This window comes from Serinus canaria, chromosome 1 (genome assembly GCF_022539315.1).
Source record: "Serinus canaria isolate serCan28SL12 chromosome 1, serCan2020, whole genome shotgun sequence".
Lineage (NCBI taxonomy): Eukaryota > Metazoa > Chordata > Aves > Passeriformes > Fringillidae > Serinus > Serinus canaria.
The window spans coordinates 22,533,361-22,560,308 of NC_066313.1; the positions used below are offsets into that span (position 1 = coordinate 22,533,361).

Here is a 26,948-nt window from a genome sequence, read left to right on the forward strand (position 1 = left end):
AAAGGAGTTCAGAAAGAAACCAGAAAGGAGTTCAGAAAGACTCTGTGAATATGATAAGTACATGACTATTCTTGATGGTATGTGCTTTTGGACATCTCTGAAAAGGAATAGAGTCCATTGTTCATTTCTATAGTGAGTGCAAGTCATGTATTTCCACTTCATGCACAAGGTAAGTTCAGTCTGGAAAGAGACTGCTAGGCATCCTCAAAAATGCAGCTTAGCCTTCAGAAGCACACAGCAATGCCTGGAATATCCCACAATCTTTGGAGAAATGCAAGAATATACAAACTGCTATTGAGATGCCTTCAAATTAATAGGAAAAGGGGGGTTTTTTGTTTGTTGATTGGTTGGGGGGTTTTGTTTGTTTGTTTGTTTTAACTCTGTGAAATTACAAGTTCATACCCAGAAGATTTAAGTTTTATGGAAATCAGACATCTCTGGCCAGGAATATGCACTACAGCCAGATCTGGTCCTCAAACCTATGGCCAGCACCCAGGGTGGATTAATCTGATTCATCAATAGCTACTAGGAAGCTAGTCTTCATAGGAGAGTGAATGCTATGGAAGATCAATATATATCCCTACATACCCCTAAATTAATCTCTATACATCTCAGTATTTCACTGGCAAACAACATTGCTTATTTTGGGCCTGTGACTCTGAATTTCTTTGAAAAGCACCATAGGAAACATGTTTAATTAAAACCAAAGGCAAAACTTCCATGAGGCATCTGTAACTACCTGTCATGAGCTTTACTGAGAGGTCCTTGAAAAGACAGACTTCTGTCCCAGCACACAATAGTGCCACAAAGAAGCACGCATCAGCAGGAGATCTTCTGTTGCCCAAGAAGTGTGGGAACTACATTTAAGGATTCATATCCTCTGCTTCCCAGCCTCTGCAAGAACTTTTCCCACAGAGGGCGAATCCCAGCCGTTTCAAGTACTTCTGAGCCAACACGCCTATGTGTGCCATACCCTGTTTTGAGCTGCAAAATGCTGCTCCACAAGTGGTTGATCCTGTAAAACTAATTTGCTTTCCCTGCAAAGCAGGCAAACACATGAAAAATGCCAGGATCGTTTAGCCGCCTCTGACGTGCCGGCTGTAGCCATGCTGCGAGGTTCTGGAGAAGCATGTACCTCTCCTTTTGGAGAGCAGCTGCTCTTCGCCTGCAGCTGGTGGAGCCAGCTCCATCTGGAGACCAGATCAGACCCCATTAAGCACAGAGGTAGGAGACTGCTTGGAAGTGGAGTTTGCAAGGCAGGAAGGCAAGGGCTTGGCTGCAGAATTTCAGCTTTTGTAAAGAAAGGAAAAGAAAAGGGAAAAAAAAAAACAACCCGCACAGCCTATTGAGCAATTGTTCCTGCATAGCCTCTCCAGTCTAATTGATTTGGACACCACAGCTAATTTTCGCTCAGACATCTGTTAGCACACATTAGTGCAAGTCATTAGACAGGGAAGCACAAATCAGATGGAGGGGCAGAGCTCAAAGGCCCTGGTTTGGGATGCTAGAACAAGCGAGAGAAAGGATGAGAGGGAGAAGATGTTTGTGCAGGGCTGGAATAGTTGGAAGGAGCTAGGAGTGAAGGGGAAGGACTTGGCTTGCTCAGGACATCCCCACCAAACAGTCACATATGTTTCACTTGCTTACACAAGCTACAAGCACGCCTGTTTCATTTACAGGCATGTCTCAAAGGGCCTGGTCCTCACCAGCACACAGGCAATAAAGCCAGAGCTTCCACAAGGAGCCCTAACGTGTATTCATCCACATTTTTACTGTTTGCAGGTTCTTTGGTTATGATTGGAGGTCTCAGAGACAAAAGAAAGAGACAAGAGAAAATTATCTTTCTCACCTCATTCCTGCGTGGTGTCAGGTTGCTGTGGACATATTCTATATTTAAAGCTTTACAGATATGATGAGTCCTTCCACTGGAGAAGCAGAACTGTATATGAAAGGTACCAGCTAGAAGCATGGGACAGTAGGACATCAGAAAACCCAATAACCTTCACAACCTTCCTCAGAGCTCTTTTGCAGCAGTTCAGTGGCTGCAGTTCATTTAAAGCACCTGTAACACTAACAGGTCAGGCAGATGATAATTCCAGCCCAGCTACAACTGGGTGCACACCAAACACACCTCTTGATACAGCTTAACTTGTCCACCAGTGAGAAAACATTCTCCTACTCATTTTTTTTTTTTTTTTAGGACCACTGTAAACCCTCTGCCTACAGTCACTGCAGCAATATGGAGGCGTGTGCTCAAATCCAAGTCCAGCCTGAATAAGCAATTCCCCAGTAAAGTCCCACAGTGCAATGTTCCTCTCAGGAGTGGCTGCTGCTGCAGTCATCCCGGTTTCTGCAGCGTACCAGGTGCTGCGACTCTGCTGGCAGCGCACCCTGGCAACACCAGGGATCTGCATAACTGGGAAAGGAGTCATTTGGAGTTATATTTGCTCACGTACATGGAAGCAAAGGTAAAGATGAAGAGCATAATGAAGTTTCTTTGGGCATATTTCGTGTTTCCCACAGCTTTCCTGTGGGAAAGATGGAGTTTTTGTATTGATTTGCTGATGTCTGAAAAAGAACTGAGCTCATTCTTTCATGTTTTTGCTCCATGAAGGTAATAAAAGAACCTTTCTTTCCTTTTGAGTCATACTTTGCACAAAACACATGGGAGCCCTAGTAGCCTTGAGGCTTTAACTCCTCCACCAACTGTGGTGGAAATTAGCCAACAGGCTTTTGGGTTCAGAGGACTGACTGTCACCATGACCATGCAATATTAATTTTCTTTGAAACAACAAGCCAAAAGTTGATGAAACGGCCTTGTTTTTCTTGAACATGCTGCCTGGGAAGGAGGGAGAGGCAGGATTTGTCAACTGAAACTCCATTGATGGAGTGAAGAGGTCAACATCTATTACAGGGATGATACAGATGAAGGTAAGCCTGTCAGTCATAAGATAAAAAATGAAGCTCTCATCTCCCAGCTAGTTTATAGTACCTCTGCTTGCTCTCAGTGTGTCTCATCCTCTGTTCTCTTGCACTGTTTTTGCTTTGGCATAGCTCAGCTGACATTAGCAGAGTTGCTCCCACACCTTCCCAGGCATCGTGCTCTGCCTGACTTTGACAGGCATGTCACTTCCACTTTGGAGAAGGACTGACACACTAACATCTGCACAGCCTTCTGCAAAACCGCCCTTCTCATGCAAGCATCTGCCAGCTGAGAAACTCCATCCCACTAGACAAAGCACTGATCAGGGTGGAAAAAGGGGAAAATAAAAGCTGATATTCCCACCTGAAAACAGTGACTGCCTGCAAAATACAAAGCAAACAGCTCTCAGTCTAGGAAACTGCTGCAAAAGCACCTTGGTTTTGATTCTCTGATGAGAAAGAAAGCACATGGGAAGAGCTGCAAGAGGAACCATAGAACTGAGCAATTAGCCAGTGACCCACTCAGATTTGCTTTGTTTGCTCAGCAGCTGCACAGCACACACAGATATCTGTCTGCACCATTGGATTAAGCAGTTCTGGGCTAGCATCTTGTCCTTCTTTTTGCCATACACCCGTTTTGGCCCTAACAGTCAAGTTTTGGGTTTGGGGGAGGGCACCAGGTTCCCCGGATGAAACAGGTCACCCCTCAGAAGTCCCAGTTTGTCCCATCAGCTCTACAACAGCCAACACTGATCCACTGCACCCCATTTCCATGGCCAGTCAGGGTAGTCCCAGCCCCATTTTCCTAGCAGGGATCAAGGAGGGTGGCACCACTGGGCCACAAGACTCCAGAGGGGACATACAGGGAAGTGTGACAAGACAAGCAAGAGGAAGCATGGGAGAAGGTGTGAGAACGCACACAAGGAGACAGAGGATGGGATAGAGAAGCAGATACAGAAGGATCCAAGTGAAAGGGGATATTGCTGTGGAAAGGGCTGGGAACAGCTTCTAGATGTAGGCATGCTGTGCTGGGGGGTAATTTGGAGATACTGTGCTTATGGGAGACCCATGCAGGAGCAGTGGCATTTCTGAAGGGACTGCAGCCCATGAAGGACCCAGACAGGATCAGGAAAAGGGTAAGAAGGGAGGAGCAGGGAAAACAAGAGTAGGAAACCAGGAGCAGCAACAAGAAACTATCACATACCAACTCACTCTTCTGCACTGGCTGTTGTGTCAACCAAGGGAGATGGAGGGACTGAACATCAAGTGGTTGAAGAGGGCAAGAGTTGTCTCAAGGTAGAGGGAGAGGTGTTGGTGTGAGGTTTTCTGGTGTAGAAGCTGGAGCTTCCATTCATGTTCATAGCATTGTTTCTCTTCTTTTGTTTCTCAATAGCCAAACATTAAATTAAAAATTTGTGGTAATGGACATAAATTAATTTGCACACACCAACCCCCAGGCTGGCTTCTGAGAACCAGTTGGTGCTGACAAGAAGAAACTTCATGTGGCTGCTCAAAGAACAGTCAGGTGAGGAAAAGTCTGGGTTTGTTCCTCCCCCTTACATTATCTACTTGGACACCATGGCTACTGAAATCTGTGAAGTCCATCATGAAAGGGAACTGAAAATGCGATTTGTTTTAGTTGGTGCCAGGGGCAGCCTTTATTGTACTGTGTGTCATCCCACAGCCTGACTGCATGGGCTTCATTATCAGTGTTTATCAAGGACCTCAAAGTGTGCTGTTCAAGCCCTATAATTCCTGCACTGGTGAAACACCTAATTATAATCCTAAATATATCCATGCAGAAATTCAAGCATTAATGAGATAGGGTAGGAAAAGTGACTTACTGTGGGTAATATGAATGACTGACACACTAGGAAGGGTACCCAGCAGCAAATCCCCTAGGCTTGTACTTCAGCAGAAGGTGAAAAAATAAAATGGATAACAGGAAGTGAGAAAAGGAAAAGGAAGAAATAAATGCAAGATAAGAAGGAGAGAACACACAAAGCGAGGAAAGCTGTCAATGGTAAAAAAGGCTGCTTCAGTGCATGCCAAGCAAAAAATGGAAGTGACAGCCTGAGCTGCAGAGCAAGAATGCCCCAGACTAAATGGGAAATAGCCAGAGTGGCCTACCATGACTTCCACAGTAGAAAACACTTTGTATTTGGGATGCCTGTAGAGGAGGCAGGAGTCCCTCTGACATTTGCATGCCTCAGGGCTTCCCTGAAGGGCATGTTTCCATTGGCAAGGAGAGCAGTTGGGACAGTTGGATAAGATGCTGTGAACAAGGCTTGCAGCATTTAACCTGCATTAGGAAGTAACAATTTACTCACTCACTCCCAGTTACAAGGCACCAGGGCTCAATTACATGGGAGCCTTTAAAGGAAGGAGCGTCCATACATTATGACAGCAAACAAGTCAGTGCGACTTCATTCAAGGGTATCACCCACCCTGGAACCTATTTCACATCTCATTGGCCAGCTGAGTGAGAACTGATTGCACACACTCCCTTGTTTCTCTGTCTGTGTGTACGGTGGAGGAAGACCCCAATTCATTAAAGGAAACAGAGCGAGGTAAAGAGCAAAGCCTCTCCCTGTTAAAATCCCCTGGAAAAATATATTCCTACACAACCAAGAGCTTGTATCAGTGAGAGAAGGAAAAGCACTTTGTTTTTTCTCACTCTTTACAGCATTACAGCATAGTAGTGACATCACAGGATCTTTGGTGTAACCCTCCTGCTCTTCAATTAAGATATAAAATGCAGAGATTTTCTCCACTGCCCCTCTGAACTGAAGGTGATTTTTCTGCTTCTTACCCCTGCACCATCCCCATCATCCCCATGACAGGGACTCTGGCTGCGTTTCCCAGGCACACAAAGCAGACTAGCTCCTCACCCCTTCCTTAGCTCCACCACAGAATCATAAAATTGTTTAGGTTGGAAAAGGCCTCCAAGATCATGAAGTCCAACAATTAACCCAGCACTGCCAAGACCACTACTAAACCATGTCCCTCAACACTACATCTACAGGTTTTTTTAAATACCTCCAGGGATGGTGACCCAATCATTTCCCTGGGCAGCCTGTTCCAGGCATTGACAACTCTCACTCATGAAATATTATCCTAATATCCAATCCAAACCTTCCCTGGTGCAACTTGAGGCCATTTCCTCTTGTTGTACCGCTTGTTACCTGTGAGAAGAGTTTGACCCCAACCTCACTACAGCCTCCTTACAGATAGCTGTAAATAAGGTCTCACCTGAACATCCTTTTTTCTAGACTAAACAACCTCAGCTCCCTCAGCTGCTCCCCATCAGACTTGTGCTCCAGATCCTTCACCAACTCCACTGCCCTTCTCCTGGACATGACTGGGCACCCGAACATCTTTCTGGTAGTGTGGGGTCCAAAACTGAACACAGAATTCAAGGTGCAGCCTCACCAGTGCCAAATACAGGGGAACAATCACTGCCCTCCTCACATCATCATACAGCCTCTGGTTCCCTGTCCCCACCACACAAATAACAGCCTTAATACCAACAGCACTTCTTCCCTGGGATGTTCTCCCAATTTGAATCTTTCTGGAGATAAAGAAAGTCAGAATAATGATGGAGATAAAGATAGTCAGGAACAAGGGGGTGGTATTTAAGCTGAAATTGGAAGGAGGTTGGCCATCAAACCCCTTTGTTTCTGCTGCAGTTTTCTAGTTTAGGCAGAAAACACCACCTGTTTGTGCAATGGGGCTTTGTATGTTCATTACCTGTGGTAACACAAGGTCACTTCTGAGAACCTGCCAGGAGCATGCCCCAACTCTGCAAGGTCTACAAGCCTTCTGCATGCAGCCTCACAAGTAAAGAGTTGAGAGTCAGAGAATTTACCACCAAAGCTATTTGGAAGCCTGATGCACAGCATAGTATTGGATCTAGAGATCCCCAGTAGGTACTAAACACAGGAGTGACCTTCCTCTCTACTCTGAAGGAGAGTAAACTCTTCTTTCCCTCCTGCCTCCTTTGATCCAGTCAGTCAGGCTGGCCTCAGCTTTCCCACTGCTTTGTAACAGGAGCAGTTCCCCACTGAGGATTTAGCCGAAGGTGTGTTGACTGTTTGCCCATCACAAACATGTTTTTTCTGCTCCTAAACTGCCCTAGAGATGAGACAAAGCTCTCCCACAGATGGTGTGGTAAGATGAGCCAGGGACAGCCTTGCTGACAGAGGAGCTCCTGCCTCACCTTCATGAGGTGATGGGAATGCAGTGCTAGGTAATGGGATGATAACAGCAGCTGGAAGCCAGCTGTGTGTGCTGCTCTCCTGGCTAGCCTGGGTACCTCTTCTCCAAATCCCACTGCTCACAGGAGGAGGTGTGCAGCCATTATGAGACATATTGTGATGCCTTCAGGCAGAGAAACTCTGCCAACAACCAGCTACTTGCTCTGGAGGAACAGGGAGAATGTAACTTTCTTTTTTCTTTCCTTTTCTTTTATGCCCTGTGGATGAGGTGCAACCTATTTTTTTAACCTATTTAAAGACTTTGATTCTGCTGTCTGTCACAGTATTGCATTTGACTATCTTCCACAACAGGCAACAGTAATATGGAAGTCACCCACAGTTTTCTTGGGGCCCTAGACAGGTTAAGGCAAGCCTAACTTAAGAAAATATTTACTTCCTTCTCTTCTTTGCATTGGTTGTTGATCTTCAGCAGTTTTGGGAGCAAACACAATGTTTTTGAGTGTGTGCTGTTTACACCCCAAACAAGGCAGAAGTCAAACCTCTCAGAAGTTCAGCTCCAAAGGATAGCAAAAGAGGACTGAGAGCCTTGCATTGCCAAACACCAGAAGATCAGGCATTAGCAATCCAAAATCTCCTAGGGAAGTGGAAATGTGATACCATAGTTGCTCAGAGAGCTATCTCCCTGATCATTCCTGAGCCTTACTACGCTGTAGTACTGTATGTAGAGAGCTCCAGTTAAGGGGCTGGAGACATCTTTCTTCTTTTGGCCAGGAGCTGCCTAGAGCTCTATTGGCTCAAGAAAGGGGATGCTTTTCATAACTAAAGAGTCAGAACCCTTTTAAACTCAAGAGATGGAATTTACAATCCAAATTTCTACCCTGACCTTCAACAGTGTAATAGTCAGACACTGAATAAAATCCCAACAGCATGCTAGAATCTCCTCCCTGTGGTGAATGTTCTGTGGGGAAACCCTGGAGGATGGACAGCAAAACAGAGAAAAATGCTTATAATAATTTCTTATAATACAAGAAGCAAGCTGCACCAATATGCAAGGTTCCCTCTGATGCTTAAAACTGAACTGGAATTTTAGTGCTTAGCCAAAGAAAGACTGGGAGGCCCACAAGCCCCTTATTAGTGACAGACAGTAATGTGAAAGAAGCTATTTTGTCTCAGGTTACTCAAAACCTTTAATGCTGATCCAGCTCTCCTCCTGCTTACACAAACATAACCCTATTTGCTCTTCCAGAGGTAATCACAATCAGGCTGTCGGTAGAGGCATAAACACAATTTTCTTAAGAAAACAAACTACAGAAGAATTTACACATCAATTTTAAGCTGGTAAGGATGGTGGTTCAGTTAATTTACTCTCCCAAAATAAAACATTTGATGTAAGCATTTCGGGAAGTATTTGAGGCCAGGCTGGATGGGGTTTTGAGCAACCTGGTCTAGTGGAAGTGCCTATGGCATGGGGGCTGGAACGAGATGATGTTTAAGGTCCCTTCCAACCCAAAACATTTGGATTCTATGATTCTATTATTTTTAACTTTACCCCATAGTCAATAAATAGAGAGTGATTTTGAGAGGCAGATTCATTGCAAGAATTTCAGGACTTTCTCTGGTTAGATACCTTTTAAAAGGATACAGGTCAGTGAGGTAAGTCCCAGCCAAAATTTGCGCAGTCACATAGATTGTACTGGCAGTATGCTGGGGATGACTTCGGCCGTGTCACCACCAGTTCAACACAGTCCCCTAGGACCTGAAGAGCGTGGGCAATGCCAGATGCTGGTGTCATGGTTCATCAACAGCCCCAGAGGAACCTGAACCAGATCCAGGGCCTGCGCAGGAAAAGGAGGCCAGGGATAAAGTTAGAGATATGCTACCTAGCACCAGGCCCAAGGTCCATCCAAGAGGTGGCACCAGAGACTCAGCTGAAGACGGTGACAGCTAATAAGCTGATCCAGACCTGAGCTTACATGGAGAGTAGGTGGATACCCCTGAAGAGACTGTTCAAAGTCCAGTAAGTGCACTCAGGGTTCTGGCAGACAATGTATTTCCTGAAGAAGTAAAAATGGCTCTCCATAGGAAGGAAGATGTTGCATCTGTCCAGAAGACCAAACAAGGCACATAACATCTCCATCACTAGCCCAACATTAACTTTGGTAGGAATAAAAATATCCAGAGGGGATGTATTTAGTTATACTAATGTCTTTCCTCTCTTAAAGTATAGTCACTGCAAGCACTTTATATGCAGAATGACTAATTGGAATGAGCTGTGCAATTTTCAGCTTAAACCAGCTCCTTTATGCTCAATATCCGCCCAACATGTAATGACAGTTTATATTTTCATTGAGGATTCAGCATCTGGGCAAAACAGAGAAAGCTTTACGAGTCTTCACTCTAAGTCAATTAGAATTTAAATGTAGGTCGAATGCTAGGGAGAAGAATGGGACCTGCAGCAATTCAGATCTCAGATGTTCATGTACTCTAGAGACAGAAGAATCATTTGCACACTTATTCTATCTTCCAGGGCTGGGGGCATTCGGAAAGGCAGGTTTGTTCTCTGCTGCATATCTAATAGTGTTTTGGCCAACTAGTCTTTAAACTTTCTGGGAAATGACTCTTCTACCTTTGCCCTTGGGAGGCTATTTCACAGCTGAATACATCCCATTCCTGATTTGCTCTTGCTAGTCCTAGCTATGACCTCCACAAAGGACTACACACCTTCTTACTTGGTGAGTTTAACAGATGTTTGAGGGTGTTTTTGCACCAAGACCCAATCCAACACACCCCAGCACTGGTATGGAAAACATCAGGAGCAACTTCTGTGAAGTCAGTGAAATTGCACTGATACAAACCAGATCTCAACTACTACGTGGACATATACATGCACACATGTATGTCTGTCACCCACTACCAGAAGTATCATTTCTAATCTAAACTTTCTTCTTTTTCCCCTCTCCACTCCCTCTGCTGCTCATTAAAACTTCTCTCTCCCACCTACAATGGTGAAAAGTCAGCAGGCTGCCCAGGTAGCATTAGCTAATGGGAACTGACAGCCTGCCACCATTTTCTGAAGGCTAATGTTTTGATACCTGTCTGTCTTCCAGCCTGACTGCTTCTATGGAAGACTTTTATCACAGGGAGATTGACCTCAGGCAGGAGACATTTTGTGTCACTGTGAACAATTGAAATGACGACACGATGGGGATGGCAAGGACTCACCAGCAGCAAAAGGCAAGGAGAAGAAAACTGACGAATACCTGCTTTGCCATTGGCAGTGATTGGTCCTCTAATGAATGAATTCACTGAAGAACCTTCACTGTGGCATATTTTGAGACCCTCTAAGAGGCAACATTAACTGATGATTAACTAAAATATCAGTCAAGTTATGAGAAGTATTTTCCCACTGATTTACAACAGTCTGGGATCCAATTAGAGCATTCTGCCAACTAGTGCCTTGTGAGGTTCATATGCTGCCTCACAATGGTTTATGGGGACACAGTCTGAATTACCTCTGATACTTGGGTTTTGGCACAGTAATTTTTACTACCTTTTACTGCAGAGATGTGGAAGAAAAAAAATAGTTAAAATGTTCACAGCATGGATACCTGTTCATACCTAAAGAAAGTAAACAATTTCATTACTGTACTTCCCTGCTGAGGTGCTGTGTTCCCCATGAACCTTAGTCCAGAGGACTTACTATTCTCTTTATTTCCCAAGCTCAATATTCCTGGCTGAACTATCTTAAAGATACACTTCAGTCTCCATTCCAACTGAAAGGCATATCCTTCTCAAGAATCATAATTTCTTCCCATTTGAGGTTTCTGAGGCTGCCATGAAAGGAAAAGGTATTCATCAAAAAAAGACCCCAAAACATTCCTTCCCTCCCTGCATGGTGTCAAGTGTGCCCCAGATATGCCTTGCAAAAAAATCAGGTCACTCTGCTTTTAGCTCTATAGTACTGGGTTGGAAAGCTTCTGAGAAGGCATGATTGTACACCTCCTAAGAGCTCAAGACTCCTCTTTCTATCAGTGGTCTGATCTTCCCCTCCCAGAACATTCCAATGGCTGAATGTCCTAGATCAAGGAGGAACAGAACAAAAACAAAAAACTGGGAGGTATAGCATCCAAGACAATTTTCTATGTCATGTGTTCCCTTCATGTCAGACACTGTCCATGCATTTTGCCTGGGTGCCCTCTCTATCCTTAAGAAGTCTTCCTGCATGTAAAACTTAAATATAGTCAAGCAACTGCCCCTTGTGGGGAGCTCCAGATCAAAAATTTCAATGAGAACTGATAGAAAGCTTTTATCTCCACAGACTTCTCCCCAGACTGATGAATGCTATTGCCACTTCCCTCCAAACAGAATGTGCCTTCACTGTACTTAACCCTTCTATTTGGAGATTCTTCTCTACATCAATTATTCTGCTTTGGCTTATCTGCTGGATTTACTACATTCCCTAGGAGACGCGATGCCTCTCAGGCAGTTTTCTGGCAGAAACGTACAAGAAATTTACCCTTATAGATTTTCTTCCTCAAATTGGGTGGCACAATATCAGTAGTCTTAGTCTGCCCTCAGTAGCTTCAAATGAATTTGCAGCTTCTGACCAAGAATACGTGCTTACTTCTTCATTAGTGGGACAGCAGACACTTAGCAACATAAATGGTGCATCAAGCATTGAGATTTACTTCCTCAAAGATGGGTATCACTCAGAATGGGCTGTAACAATCTCTGAAGAGGCCAAGTGCCCTGTAGCAGCAATGAATAGGGAATAACCAAGTAGTTGGACAGAGTTGCAAAACTGAAATTCAAATTCATACAATGCTGAGGGAGGCCCATCCCTGAGATGGTGGTTTAAGCTCATCTTGAGATGGTGTTTTAAGCTCATCTTGAGAATTTAGGGCTTGCATAGAAGAGTAATTGCAATTTTTGTATATTACCCAACACTGTTCACTCATCCCTACAAACATCCAACATGCCCTAATTGCTTCAGTATGTTCCTGCAAAACAGAAACTGAGAGTGACTTGGTCAGAGACAAAGACACAGATCTAAGACGTACACAGAAGCAGTCGTCCGATAATGATGACCAGCTGTCACAGGCAGCAGAAACCTCCTGGCACTTGGCACCGGCGAATTTTCAAATACCCGCTGGTTGCTGCTACCCCATTAATTGTGGGCACTTTGCCCAGTCTACATTCCTGAACAGCTTTTTTCTTCTCTTCCCCTTCTCTCTTCCTCACAGACTTCTTACACAGTTAATAAAAAATTTATTGGGGCAATGAAATAAACACCCATTTGATTTCATCTGGGAGCCAAAGAGGGGAGTTTCTGCTGTTCAGGTGTAGACTCGAGAGTTTCTGTGATTGCTGTCAGAAACATGCCCACAAATCCAATATGAATAGATAAATGGAAATGGAGAGGTGCTTGGGTTTTTTTTTTTTTGTTTTTTTGGAAGGTGGAAAGTTTGTTTGTTGGTTTTTTTTAAGGGAGTGGAAAGGGCTGGGAGACCAGACCACAGTGTGTCCTTGAACACGGGGAAAAAGAGGATTACACTGTGAAATCTATAGAAAGTAATGGACTTTGAAACATCAGACACATGGCAGCACCCAGCACTGATATGCAACGGGCACTGCAGCTCCTGACAACTGCATGTGCAAGCCAATAAATACCTGGAGTTTCTTTTTTAAATCCTATGTAGTTTTGCCTTCAGGGAGAAGAAAGAAGAAGGTAAGAAGCACTTGGGTCTAATACTAGTGACATCTCAAAGGAGTTCAAGGACTAGAGAGATGGGGCAGCAGGAAATCTGGGAGAAAAATTAAGCACCCTGAAACACTTTGGGCTAGAATAGCAAGACTTATCTTGTGAAAAATTTAGCCTGTGCCTCAGGCTGTGCTGGGCTGGTGGCAGAAAGTGCAGAAATCTTTTCAGGGGAGTCCCTTACTCTCTGGCTCAGTGGGAGAGAGCCGGCAGGAGTATCCAATCAAGGAGATTGCAACCTTTCACTGGGATAACTTGCACGAATTTATGTCAGGCTTATAGAAAGAGATTTGGAGGGGAATGAAGCTGCCCTTCGCAAGGACAGGTAAATATGTCAGGGATAATAACTGAAAGCATTGTCCAGTAAAGAACAGATTATAGACTAAAACAAAATGTATTGTTGTACTATTTAATGTCACACAGTGCAGGTTATGGCAAGAGGAATAGTCAAGACCTGTCAGTGCAGCTGAGAACACAGAGTGTGGGTAATGACAGAGTCTCCAGAACTAGTTTTTTACATGGTTTCGTCTTTTCTGCATAGACATACAAGGTGGATCCATGCCACCAAATTCTAGACATTGAAAATTTTGCTGTGTAAATCTAAATTAGTTATTTACATTCCACTTGTAGTCCAAAGAAAAAGAGACTTCTGAGGGATGATCTTTCACCTTATCTCAAGGCAGACAGCAGAAAGAGTAAAATGCCACCTTCTCACAACAGACCACAGATGAGGGCCAGATGAGTAGTTTAGATTTGTGTCAGTAGCACTCAGATGTCTAAGGTTAAATGTGATGAATTTCAGCTGCAGTGCTCCCCTTCTGTTTGCAAGACTAAGTGTCCATACAGACCAGAGATGCAACACCTTCAGAGAGTGTCACTTAAAATACTAAGTGACAGATGTTTACCTCTAGACTTGGGTTTTAGTTCTGTCTCTGATAGGGTCTCTGCAATTTATTCTGCAAAACCACACAATGCCCTGGATTTGTTAAAAAGAGATAAACCTTTAATGACCTTGAATGGCAAAGCCTATATTGCCAATGAGGTTTGTTCCCTTTTGCTACAGAGAGCAAGCCACAGCCTCTTGTTTTTGCTCCAGTCCTTTGGACTACTATGGACACTACCATGAGATCACTCTCGGGCTCTTTCCCAGAATGAACAAGTGCATCCCCTCTCAAAGCAAGAGCAAGCACAGCTGATACGGACAGCAGACTCCAGACATGCAGATGATGCCAAGTTCAGCTTCCTCAACCAGTGAAAATCCTCCAACACCAACACCACAGACCCTGGGATTTCACATTCCTCCATACATTCTTGTGCCACAGAACACACACTGGCATCATGTTATAAAAGCACCAGACTGCCAGACTTGTCCCAGCCCTTGCTTTATTTTAGGTACTTCTAACCAGAAAATAAACAACCAACCAAACAATAAACAACCAAAAAAGAAGCATGTTTCAGGACACAGGGTCACCACAGGGAGCATGGAGGAGACCAGCCTTCCCCACTGGTCCCCAGTGTAACGGGGACATGTTCTGTTCATTCCAAAAGGTAGCGCCATCAAGAAGCACAAACATGAGCCAGTCTATGCCATCTAGCTTGGAGTCCAGGGCTTTCCCTGATAATATTCACACAGAATGTACAGGCAAAACCAAGGTGTATACCTGAATTATGAAGGTGGTCCACAGGCTTTACACAGCTATAAATATTCTCCTGGAAACCAAACATGCCATGAATTATGAGAAATACATTCACAATAGTTAAAAACACAGTAGGGGAAGTAGTCACTGCCATTGTGTTAACACTCCCTTCAAATAGGATCATGAAGGGTGATATCCCTATGAATTTTGGTTCTTAACCTCGTTTTGTAGGTCAACAAGTGGATTAATCTTTCAGGTAAAATTGTGAATTGGGAGCTCTATGCAGTCATAATCCCTAAAATCATAGCTGGATTTGTATAGTCAAGGTCATAAGGCTTCTATCTTGCACAGTCTCACAGTCTGTTCTGTAGCTATTTGGGAAGATTTATCGTACTTATTCCCAAAGACTTTTTCCTTTTTTTTTTTTTTTTTTTTTCCTTGCATTCAAAACAGGAACATACCCAAAAAGTCACATTCCCATCAGTCTAACAAGGGGACAATCATTTTGAAGAGACTCTCCAGAATACAGCTGCTGCTTCAGCACCTGCGTGAGGGCCATGTGGAATTGAGGCTTAGGAACTTGCTTCTTGGCTTCTCTCCCTGTGAAAGGCTCCTTACTCTTTTACTTTGCCTGTCTCCACTTAACACATTAATGGCAGACTTGCTGTATACCAAAGCTGAGAGCTGATCCTCCCAGTTAACAAAACCTGAGGAGATGTCCCAGTCAGTCTCTGACTCAGAGTACAGTTTACAATACTCTAGCCCTAACACAGAACATCTGGTGACATATCTCTGGTCTCCTTGCTGGGAATTTTCTCAAAGCACCAGGCAGTGGTACCAACCTCTCTTATGACCAAACCAGCCATGGCCAGATGCCCCAGGCCCACCACATCACCTCCACCCTTTGCAGAGATGAGAATCCACTTGCCCAGAGAGTGTGAAAACAAACCGACTGGTCCTGCAGCCTGAGTGTCTCACAAACTGAGGGCACCTAAAGGCGAGATGCCGTTATGTTCAAATGACAGTCCTTTCTCCACTCATTCAAAGGGAGTGTCTCCTTACCTTATTAAAGGCAAAGTTTTCTTATACTGCTGATAGAGAAGACACAGAAAGGAATAAAGAAGATAATAAATAGGCTGCCAGAGGCCCAATTTACGCACCCCAAAATTAATGAGTCATTCCAATTAAATTATTTGCCCTAAATTAAAACTTATCAGCAAAATCCAATTGTCGTTTCATTAAAGATGACCTCCATAATAATATTATTTTTCTCCACAGATTTTTTTAAAGGTAGCCTTCCTGGAATGGGGAAAAAAAGGCAGTTGTAGTCTACTTTTCTGTTTGAGAAGCACCAAAAGTTTATTTTTGAAGGACTGTTCCTCATTCTTATTTGTGTCCACATAATGAAGACATTCCTGGAAGATTTTATGAAAGACTGTTGATACACAAGATCATGCAATCAAATAGTCAATGTAAGGTAAATCTGACACATGAATATGGAGGGAAATTTAAAAGCAGCACGAAGCCTCAGCAGCCTCTGGCTTTTGATATCAGAACTGAGAAAGCTCACAACCCTTATCTGGGGATTTCCAAAGGCCCTCTCAAGAAAAGGAGGCAGACAAATGATGGCCCTTCCAATGCATTTCTGAGAAACAATGGGATCTTTTAGACTTTCAAACACCACTATGACTTCTCAAGCAGGGCTTGGCTCCTGCTACCAGAGTGCTGTTCACTGCTAGCCTGAGCCTGGTAGAGACCCAGAGCTGCTAGCAAGAGTGGCCATGTGTGCATCCTCAGACTGCTAACACCAACCTTTGTTCCCTTCCCAGGAACAACCTTTTTCTTTCCTATTTTCTGCTGGAGAGTAACAGTTTTTAACATGATATTTAGTTGTGTTTTTTAAAAAAATCACATTTTCCAAAGATGTGGTTGGCTTTTGAGAAAGTGGTCTCTGGCTGAATAATCTGTAAATGGAAGCCACATGTCTAAGTATCTGTTTCCTTTTTGTCTATTTTGTTGTATGCACATTTGGCAAGTTTTTTTTTTTTCTCCTCTAACTATCATATCTTGGGCTTTGTTAAATGAAACTGCTATTCTGTTATTTTCTTGGTGTTTTTCTTATTCCCAAGCAGCCAACTACTGACATTTTAGCAGCTATACAGGAAATGTGATATTAAGTAATTATTTTTTCAGAGTATTTCTTCACTTTCTGGTGAGTAAGGAGCTGGTACTGGGGTAGCAATTTCAATGTTTCTTAAGATAAAAACAAGAGCTGAAGCTCTTAAAAAACCATCAAAATCCAAACCCTGAAAGCCTATTACCTAATATGATTTATCATTCATTGTTTTTGTGGAAAGCAGTGGGAGGCTTATCCTACTAGGCACAGCCTGCACACACACTGAAAGAACAGACCACAGAGTCATACAGGAGTGATGAGGGCCAGCACTGGATAGAGATAAATGGTAGGAGAACACAGTTGCCGTGGGTCAGCTGGGGTCAAGCTGCACCATGCAGACACAAGGACGCGCTACTAGGCACAGCACAGAGACCATGCACACTTGCTTTTCCACACTCTTGTTTTAGAAACACCATCTCTTTATTCCCTTCTCCGAACTGACAATTTCCTTATTTCCATAATTAATTCATATTAAAGAATAAAATTGAAAGCTCTTATGGTAGGAAAGAAATCTGCTTCTTCCTGTCAGACTTGATGTTGGTTTTGAACTGCTGGCTCAACTTAGGTTTATTTTACAATCTGTTTCTAGCTAATTCCAATTTCAAATGAAATCTTGGCTCCAATGGAGCAAAATTTCCTTTAATTTCAGTGGAATTTAGATTTTGATCCAGGTTCTCATCCACGAACAAATAGCTATGATGACTGTAGACGGTAACACAGCAGCCAAAACCAAAGAACAAAAGCTGGTGGACCCCAGGAATCTGGAATTTCTTCCCATGTGGAGTTTTGAGCATGGCAGATTTGCAGCATTGACTCAACTGGAACAGATGAAATAGGAAAAACAGGCAAAAGGAACACACTGTTCCACAACTGCTGGAATTGCAAGGCCTGGGTTACCACAGCTGTGTGCCCTAGGCCCTGTTTCCTCCTACCTTCAGACCTCTTGACTGGTTTTAGTCAAGGGGGCAACTGTGGACAGTAAAGCTACAAAAACTTTTGATCTGAGTCAGAGAAATATGGAATATTATAAACCTTAGCTATCACCCACACTGCAAGTAAAGAGACAAACTGTCCATAAAGTTTCTAACGGAAACTAGCTATATATCTTTTCTCATTATTTTGTGTTACAAATCCAAAGCTTCAGATCAGATCTTTTGAGAATTTTTTTTAAAAACACAGATTTTTGCTAATTTTCAAGCTCGTAAGCAGTTACAGGCCAGCCATGTAAAATGAGTAAGGTATTTATTTCCGATTATACCAACAGTTCTTTTCTGCAAAGAAATCTCAAGAGGATGTGGCAAAAAAAAATACTATTTACTCACTACTGATAAGACACTGGCCATCATGGAGGGAACAGGCAAGGGGAATCTATGACTTAGGACATCCAAGGGGACATACCTTGTTGTGGGCCAATTAGGTCAAATTTCAAGGCTCGCAACAAGTCAAGGCAACTACTGTGTTACCACAGCCCTTTTTTTTAAACAGCGGGAGCGGGAAGACACTTGGCTTTAAAATGGATTGATATGTGCACTCTCACAGCTAATGGTTATTTGTGCTCTCTCTAGAATTAGCAGATTTGGTGGTGGGACTAAGTTCTTGCTGTGTTAGGAGCTGAGAGAAAAATATTGTCCCTTCTCCCCTCTCTTACAGTCCAAGCTAAGACTTGGGACTGCAGACTGAGCCCATCAGACTGAGAAATAACAAGGCAAAACCTTTAAAAGCACTGTGTGAATCTAGAATCAACTGATCAGACAAAATCACACAATATCAACTGATACCACTCTGAAGAGTCCACTCAAACTAAATTGATTTATATCATGAAGGACTTGGATCAAGAGCCTTCGTCCCAGCCACAGGATTGTATTCCATGTATTTTGTGCTATACTTTTTTTCCAAAATGTGTAAGCATTTTTTTAAGTATTCCATTTTTGTATCCTGCCTGCACCTGCAAAGCCAGCACCAAAATATTTCCAGAAAAACCCCCTGATTTATGCTCTAAGAAGTGCTAAGCTCCAACCAGTATAACAGAGCCAAAGCCTAAGCTGCATCATATCGTTCCAACCATGCCAGGAGATAAGAAAACAGAAGTTAAGAGGTGTCAGGACACCATGGGGATGCAATAAAAATACTAGATAGGGAGTGAAAGGAAATTCTTTGGTAACTTATGAAACACCAGGTGCCTTTTCCTGCACTTTATGAGTTTGCCAAAACAAAGCAGAACAGAAAACCCAGAAAAACTGCCACTAATACTATTGTGTGCCTGACATTCTGGAATTACTTTTCTGGAAGAAATGTATGGTCCGTGGTAACAGCAAAAGTGGTGTAGCAAGACCTTACATGCTTCAGTTGCCTAAGACTACTCCTTGATCTCTCAGCTTTTTTTCCCCACCAAACTGCTGTCACTTCCTTCCAAGTGTACTGGACTTCTTGCTTCCAGTTCCTCTAATAACCTGAATTTATCTCCTCCCTTCAGTCTTTTTTTCTCCTCCCCCACCATTCCCAGTAAAATGATCTTTCTTCCTTCTTCCCAGAAAATTCATATTCCCATGTTATCTCATTATTCTTTGCAACAGCATGCCAAATACACTGTCATTTTCTCACTGGTGCTATGTCCCCAAAAAGGCAAAGTGGTCTGTGCTTGCTCTTACCTACTGCACGCTCCCTGAAATGAAAAACGCTACAGTGTTAGTGCTCAGAAAGATCCCTCCGATTTCTGGGCTCTGCGCCCACAAAGCAGAGAAGCCAACATTTCTCAGAGAACAGCACCGTACTCCAATATCCTTGCTGTCTAGCTTGCAAAGGAAAAATAACTTCAGCTCTCTTCAAACTGCTCTGCTTCCAGCGCTGGCCTAAGAGGTGGGAAGGCCAGGAATGCCAAGAGAAGACAGGCTCCCACCACAGACCTGCTGAGCTCAAGACCAGCTCCACTCCAGTCTCTCAGCAACCCACCACAAGCACTGACAGCCACCAAAGCTGTATTCTGGCAGAAATAAACACCAGTGAGGATTGACAGAAAGAGGTGTGGAAAGGCTAAAAAGATGCATGGCTCCAAAAGGACTGCTCAGACTGAGCTCCTGCCTATAGCCAGGGGAGAGACAATGACATTTCCACTAGTCAATCTGTCTGATGAATTTTGGATGGCTATTTAAGGATGAACTGGATTGGGCCTGAGAAAAGTCTTGTCTCCTCATTTATGACAAAGGGAGTCCAAGACAACCCACAGCAACAAAAACATCTAAATTTGGTCAGAAGAACCTAATTCTGTATCAGGTGCCCAGCTGGTGACCATAAGAAATTACCTCCACTTGAGACCTGACATCAGGCTCCGAGAAAACATACTCTTGTGCCTTGCACCAGTTCTGCTTAGAAATCTTTCTCACAATCCCAAAGTTCAAAACATTACCTTTCCTTATTGCTGTCCTCAGAAATGAGGCAAGGGCCGGGCATATCACAGAACTACAGAGTTGCTTAGGTTTGAAAAGCCCTCTAAGACCACCAAGTTAAGCCAGCACTGCCAAGCCCACCACTAAACCATGTACCACAAGTGCCACATCTACACATCTTTCAAATTCCTCCAGGGACGATGGACAACACCCTCCCACATCAGCCCTAGATCCAGCTGTAACCAAGGGCCTTGCTGGCAGCGCAGTTTGTGCTAGGGAAGCCAGACTGGCCTCAGCTACCTGTCTGCCTAAAGGATCTCTCTGTGCTGCACCAGTCACCAGCAAAAAGTCTAATTTCAGGAGAGTCGACTGAGAGGGTGCACAGCTAATCTACTCATAGAGTTAATAATAAACTCTCTATGGTTAGATCCCAGCAACAACAAATACATCTTTATATCATGTTAAAACAATAACCAGTGAGTCTGAATCTTTGCAAGAAAGGAGCACTACAAAGGACAATTCATAATGGAGAAATGGTACACTCTGTACTTCTTTTCACATGCTGATGCCTATCAGATAGAAAGAAAACTGTAGGGTTTGGCCTTAGCTGCTATGCACTTGACTTTGGGTTTGTGATTAGGGCTGGCCAGTAAACAAGCACTCCTCTTTGTGAACATTTGCTGCTGACATTTCCAAATTTGTTTTTGTTTTGCCAAAATGACAAAGCCCGTAATTTTTTTTTTCATGAAATTAGCATTAAACCAAGGGAGAGCCCACAATCTTTACAATCAATAACTGGGAATCACAAGAAATGTTATTGAGTCTGCAGGAATCCAAAGCCGTGAATGAAATGTGAATGTGCAGCTCTTCATACCTCAGCTGAGTATGGTTAGGTTTTAGATGGGCTGTGGTAATGCTATACCTTTTTGCCTTCATAATTTTAACCAAAAAAAGCACCTCAGACCTGTAAAACCTTCCTGATTAAATTTTAATCAAACTCAAAACCAGTGGAATGTTTTTGTTTCATTGAAAAGTTACAACTACTGCCATTCACAATGATGCCTACATATAAAGGTTCTGAACAGCAACAATTTGCTTCCTCCTAGTAGAGTTACTCCACCAGATTGACTTGGATGGGCCTAGGTCTTTATTGCAGAAATTTTTAAACCTCATGCATGCCAAGATCTCTGTGCCCTTGCACCTGTCATCCTGATGAGACAAAAAAGGACTACAGGAATTTCTCCACTGTTATCTAATGCCTGAGAAGGGCTTGAGGATATTGTGCTAAAAGAACAAGAACCCAAGGTAATGCTGGGAGAGGGGGAGCCACTGTGTGCCTGTTACGACTCAATTCTTCTGGAACAAGTAACTCAGCACACTGGAACAAATGATTAAACATCTCATTTATAAGCACCTAGAGGATAATAATGGAGTAAAGGGAAAAAAAAGCAATGTACTTTTGGCAAACACGTATCATGCCACCCAGGCCTCATTTCCCTTTTTTTGTATGATAGCTGGCATCACAGATAACGCAGAAGCAATATGTGTGATTTTGTGATATATCTTGACTTCAGAAGACCTGACAGTCTTCAAGAAGCTAAGAGAACACGGTGGATGTTAAATCTCCATCAGGATGCTTCAAGGAGCTGCAATCAACAGATCGCCCTTCACCAGGGATGGAGGGTTTAGTGGGCTGCTGCCACAGTCTGCTTTTGTGTCCTGATCTCTTCAATACTTTAATTAACACCTTCATGATGGAAGAGAAACAAGGAACCTGACTTTTGTCGATGACACTACATTGGGGGCAGTTGCAAGTGCTTTGGAGCCCAGGATCGCAAGGAACCTGAAGTGGTCTCCATGGAGAGACCAACCAGATGGCATCCAACAGCAGTGAGCACAAAGCAGTATTCTCAGGAAGGGGGGAAAACAATTAATGTTCAAATACAAAAGTGAAGAATGAGCTGCAGACCAGTAAGAGAGGATTAGAAAGGCAGAAAGACTAAATTAGTGAAAGCAGTGAGGCACTCATATAAAAAAGGTAAATCTCACTTCATTCTGGGGTTGGGTAAGTGAAGTGTGATATGCAAAACATGGCTAGTACTTGTATCTGCATGATTGAATCCTGAACTGGAACTCTTGTTTTGGTTTTGGACAGTACATTTAAAGAAACATGTAGACAAATCAAACAGTAGTGAAATATATATGCCACAGGGGTTGTAAAAATACGACCTCTGGAAAGCAGTGAGCCTATTAAGCTGCACTAGAGATCTCTGAGACACAGAAATTTAGGGGTTTCAGGCAGATAAAAGGTAGTTTTAAGGAAGAGGAGAAATAACCACTATGTGTCTTGGAAGGCCAAGAAATAATTGGCAGCAAAATCAATTTGGATCATATGTTAATAAAAGCTTTCCAAATGCAAGGAGAGTGAAATAATGGACATGCACCAGCTATGCAGGCACATCTTCAAAAATACATATATGGGGCAGCAACTGTAGAGCTGATCTTGTCTCACTGCATAGGGAAGGACCAGACCATCCCTTGCAGGTCCTTTCAAGTGTTTACTCTTTTGTTCACTCACCAGCAGAAATAACTGGGGTAGTAAACAGAAAGCTTTGCAACTGGCCAATATACCCAAATTGAAGCAGCACAAAATGCCGTGAGTGAGGTGGTGGCTCAGGGCAGTCTCTTGGTGCATTCAACCCAGTGGAGAGAGCACCTGGTAGCAACAGAGCTGGGCAGAGACAACCACCTCCAGTCCAGAGGACTGTAAGCAGTGCTGCCCACCTGGGTCAGAAAAATGGGAGAGATGGCCACAGCTGTATTAATGACTATTTTGGCAGCGAATGCCTACTTCTACTAGCAGAGAAGCTTTATGTTTAGCTTTATTTTTCAAAAGATGGAAAGACTTATGAGGAAAACCTTTTCTACTTTTAGCTGTCCGTGAAGTTCTGATTTTTTAAGTGTCATTTCATTATGCCCCTTTTAGACCTCTGCAATATGCCCAGTTGAGAAGGACTTTCAATCCCAGTTGAGAGGGATTTTATCCATGGACATACAAACTTAAGAGAGGAAAGGAATAGACTGAGTAAGGTGGTTTTGCAGAGATTGTTGCTGGCAAAGTAAAACTGGCTCTTCCCACGTGAATACTAAAGGACTTGGGCATATACATTAGAGAGGCGATGTCCCTTTTTTCTGTGATATACTTCTGCAGCTCTGTCCAGCAGGGTTCAGCAAGCAGAGCTCACCTCAGGGAAAGCTGATTTTCTCAAGGCTGGAAAGGACCTGGTCCTAAAATGCAACTCCATTAGACTGCAGTGATCTAAACACAGAAAACATCCAGGATACAGTGAAGCCTGCCTACACTTCAGCTGCCATTGTGGACATGAAGTGGTCTCCAGTTTTAAGAGCTCCTACAGCACTCTAGGATTTGCCTACCTACTTATAAGTCTCTGATATAGCTATCCCATTTGTGTCTAGGGGTAAGAGAAGTTGTGCTCTCACAGGGGCTAGACAGGTGAGAGAGTTCAACAGGAAGAGATTCAGGATTTGTCTTTAGTAGTGGGATGGAGAAATACCTGTGACAACACTGAGTGAGAGGAATAGGAAGCCTGGTATGGCCCTAAACCAACCCACTGTCTCCAGGGCAGGAGCAGCTGTCATTGCAGTATCTTTCACTGGAAACCCAGGCATCAACCATGTGCACAAAGCTAGCAGTGAGTCTCTGATCCTGGTTTGCTTTTGTTTCCCTGAGCTTGTTCAAAGGAGACCACTGACCATCATCCCAGAAATCCTCTTCCCAGATTACCAGGCAGACCAGTTGACTACTCTGTCATTTAACTTATTTTTATATTTGCTATGTCCAGAGCTTCAAATAGCCAATGTTTTGAAATGTATGAATAGAAAAGCAAGAGAAGTAAATAAACGACATAAAATAAATAAAACTAAATAGTTTAGTATGACTCAATATCCAAACTCCTTTAATTTGTGCTAGTAGCAGACTATTTTTCAGGCAGACAACCTGCAAATTTTGGAAAAATAACAATCAGTATAAGAAAATCATACTCTGAGACCACAGGGATTATTTTCTAACATACATCATTTTGTACTGAATTAGTTTTACTATTTAAGATTATTTTTAAAACATGTTTAAAATGAGACTAACTCTTCCAAATTGGAAAGGATCTTGTATTTATATTTCCCTTCACTTTTTTTCCAGATTAAATTTATTTTAAAAAAATTAAAGTTATGAGTTTTTCCTAATTACAGGATTATGCAGCAAGCACAATATCACAATGGGTCTTTTATGAAATCTGTGGCAGGTGTTAGAACAAAGATTACCCACAGATACCTTATTTACAGGCATTTAGACTTTAGGAGTGTCAAAACCTAAATTTTCTTATTCTCAGAAAGGTGGCAGTAGTTCAGAGCCAGATACCCATGTATTTAGGTGAAAGCTAAGCTAGAGAACTCAATTTTGCTGCTTAGGCCCATATCTAATAGGCACAAATAAAATTAATAATACATATGCACGGCCCTAGAATTCATTTGTCTCTATATTTTTCTTGACAGGTAAATGGAAATTGTGTGCTGTGAGCTTTCACCAGTAATAAACCACTTACAGAGGGCTGGCTCTGCTCTGCTGTAGCGAGCAGTGAGGCAGGGTACACCTCCAGGGCTGGGGAATGCATTTCATGCAGCAAGCACTCAGCCAGGCCACGAGAGCGGCTCTGTGTGTGGGTGTGGGCCACGCTTTGTGCTGCTGGGGGAGGATTCTGGGCAAGAAAAGCAACCAGGAGCCTTCTGGCTCACTACACCTTTGTGTAAAGCATCACCTCTGACCACATGTCCAGACTTCGTCACCTTTCACTTAGGATGCTGCTTAGCCCCCCAGTATGCCAAGTAGTGCCAGCAAGGGGTAAAATCCTTTCCTGCATGCATTTATAATCAGAGCAATTCAAAAACTTGCTGGGGGAAATGAACTCTGCAGCCTTATAGGTTACTAGACAAATCCGGAGAAATAACAAATTCCTGCCTGAAAGATAATATAGAAGTTGAAAGTATCTGTAATATGTATCAAACACATTCATAAATATCTATCAACTAAGCTGCTCCATAAATATTTTAGATAAGTAGGCAGATAGACAACATGGCATGAAGATTTAAAGCAAAACGAAACAAAACTGGGTAAACTCACTTATTTTGTGTTCTAGTCTGGACAGAATGGAACAAGAATAAACTCATTAATGACCTTACCAATAACTGGTGAATTCTTTAATTTATTTACCCTCTGTTTTGCCATAAATGCAGGCAGACAGATAATACTAGTTTGCCAAGTCTCCTGTTCCTTATAACACACACAGGAGAAGGGTAGCTAAAAAAGGAAAGGGCAACATAAGGTACGTGGCAGGTCCTTCAGGTACCAGGTTTCACAAACACCAAGTGATGGTGCACCCTGCAAACGAATGACCCATCTCGGAAAAACTCACAGGAAAATTAATTCCTTAGCCTGGCAAAGAGTTGACTATGGAAGGCCAAAAAATACAGCACAGTAGCTTGTTGACACAAGAAAAAAGAAAGGAAACCTGAGGAAAGAGGAGGCGAAGAAACCAGAGGGCTCTCTGTGAAGAGATAAAGCACAATGCTCTGAGAAGTGTCATTATAAACAAATGCTTTCCCATCAGTGCCAAACATCCAGAGCCAGGAGCCAGGAGCCAGGTTTGCATTATATTAGAATATGGCTTGGCATCACTGGTGTCCCCTGCTCTGTCACCCCTTTTAGAAGGACAAACTGACAGCAGAGTAAAACCATGCTATGCCACAGTGGGAGGGAAGAGTCCAGCTGGCTCCTGTGTAAACATAAGGGACACACAGGCTACTGACTCTCCAGTTTCTCTTAGAAAAATACAGCTCCCTCCACAAACTGTGTCTTTTGCTCTTTGCTCTCCTATCAGGCATGTTGCTTACCTTGCACAATCAAGTAAACCTGGGAAGTCTTGGGATGATGCTGTGTCTGCACTGAACACGTATAGGACCCTTCATCATAGACATCCACTTTCTGGATCCTCAGGCTGTATTCCAGGGGGTTTCTCTTCTCCAGCTCTACTCGAGGGTCCAGGGACCACTTGTCCTCTCCAGCAAAAATGATGCCGGAACGATTTAACCAGGCCACCTTGGAGCTTCTGTCTTCTACATAACACCTGCAGAGGATGAGACAGGTAAGGGGGAGATGAACAACCCTCTCCATCATCCATCATCTCCCTTTTGTTCCTCCTCTTTGCTGCTTTGCTGAGAAACTTCACATCACACCCCTGCCATGCCAGTGAACCATAGAATCTTCTCATCATTATTGTCCCATGGACAAGTACTTAACAATTTAACTCTATTGAAGAGTTTCAGGAATCTTTGGTTCATAAACCCATGGGATTTTGGGGAAGACATGTCTCTTTTTCTCTCTTCCTTTTGCCTACAAATGCACCAAAAATTAATTTGGAAGGCCACAAGAGATCTTGATCACCAAATGCCTTCCAACCCTGCCAGTGAGAAAGGCTGGAAGTAGCTCTTCCCATGCTTCTCCTTCACCTTCAAAAAGTTGACTATACAATAGATAGACTCCCAGACCCCTTCCAGCCTGGAGGGCTTCAGCTTTGCCAGCTCAGGGCACAGCTTCTCCATCCCTCAGTTTCAGCAGCACTAGTGGGAGAAGAATACAGAGTATCTCCCATCTACATTGTTTTGAAAAAAAAATAATTTTGTGGAATTATTTCATTGTTCAAACATCACCCTCCTAACACATACACACACGCTTGCTGATGCATATCTGCTTGTTTGTGCAGGCAAGTGCAGATTTCAGGCTTA

The 26,948-nt window shown here is 43.1% G+C and overlaps 1 protein-coding gene across 1 annotated transcript in view; it reads right to left on the minus strand.

Moving 5' to 3' along the window:
* The window catches only part of LSAMP (limbic system associated membrane protein), a 304,842-nt gene that overhangs the window by 136,249 nt on the left and 141,645 nt on the right, over positions 1–26,948 (minus strand). The window contains exon 2 of the mRNA XM_009102560.4: positions 26,058–26,290. Within this exon, the coding sequence (XP_009100808.1) occupies positions 26,058–26,290 (233 nt within the window). The remainder of the gene's footprint in view (positions 1–26,057; positions 26,291–26,948) is intronic.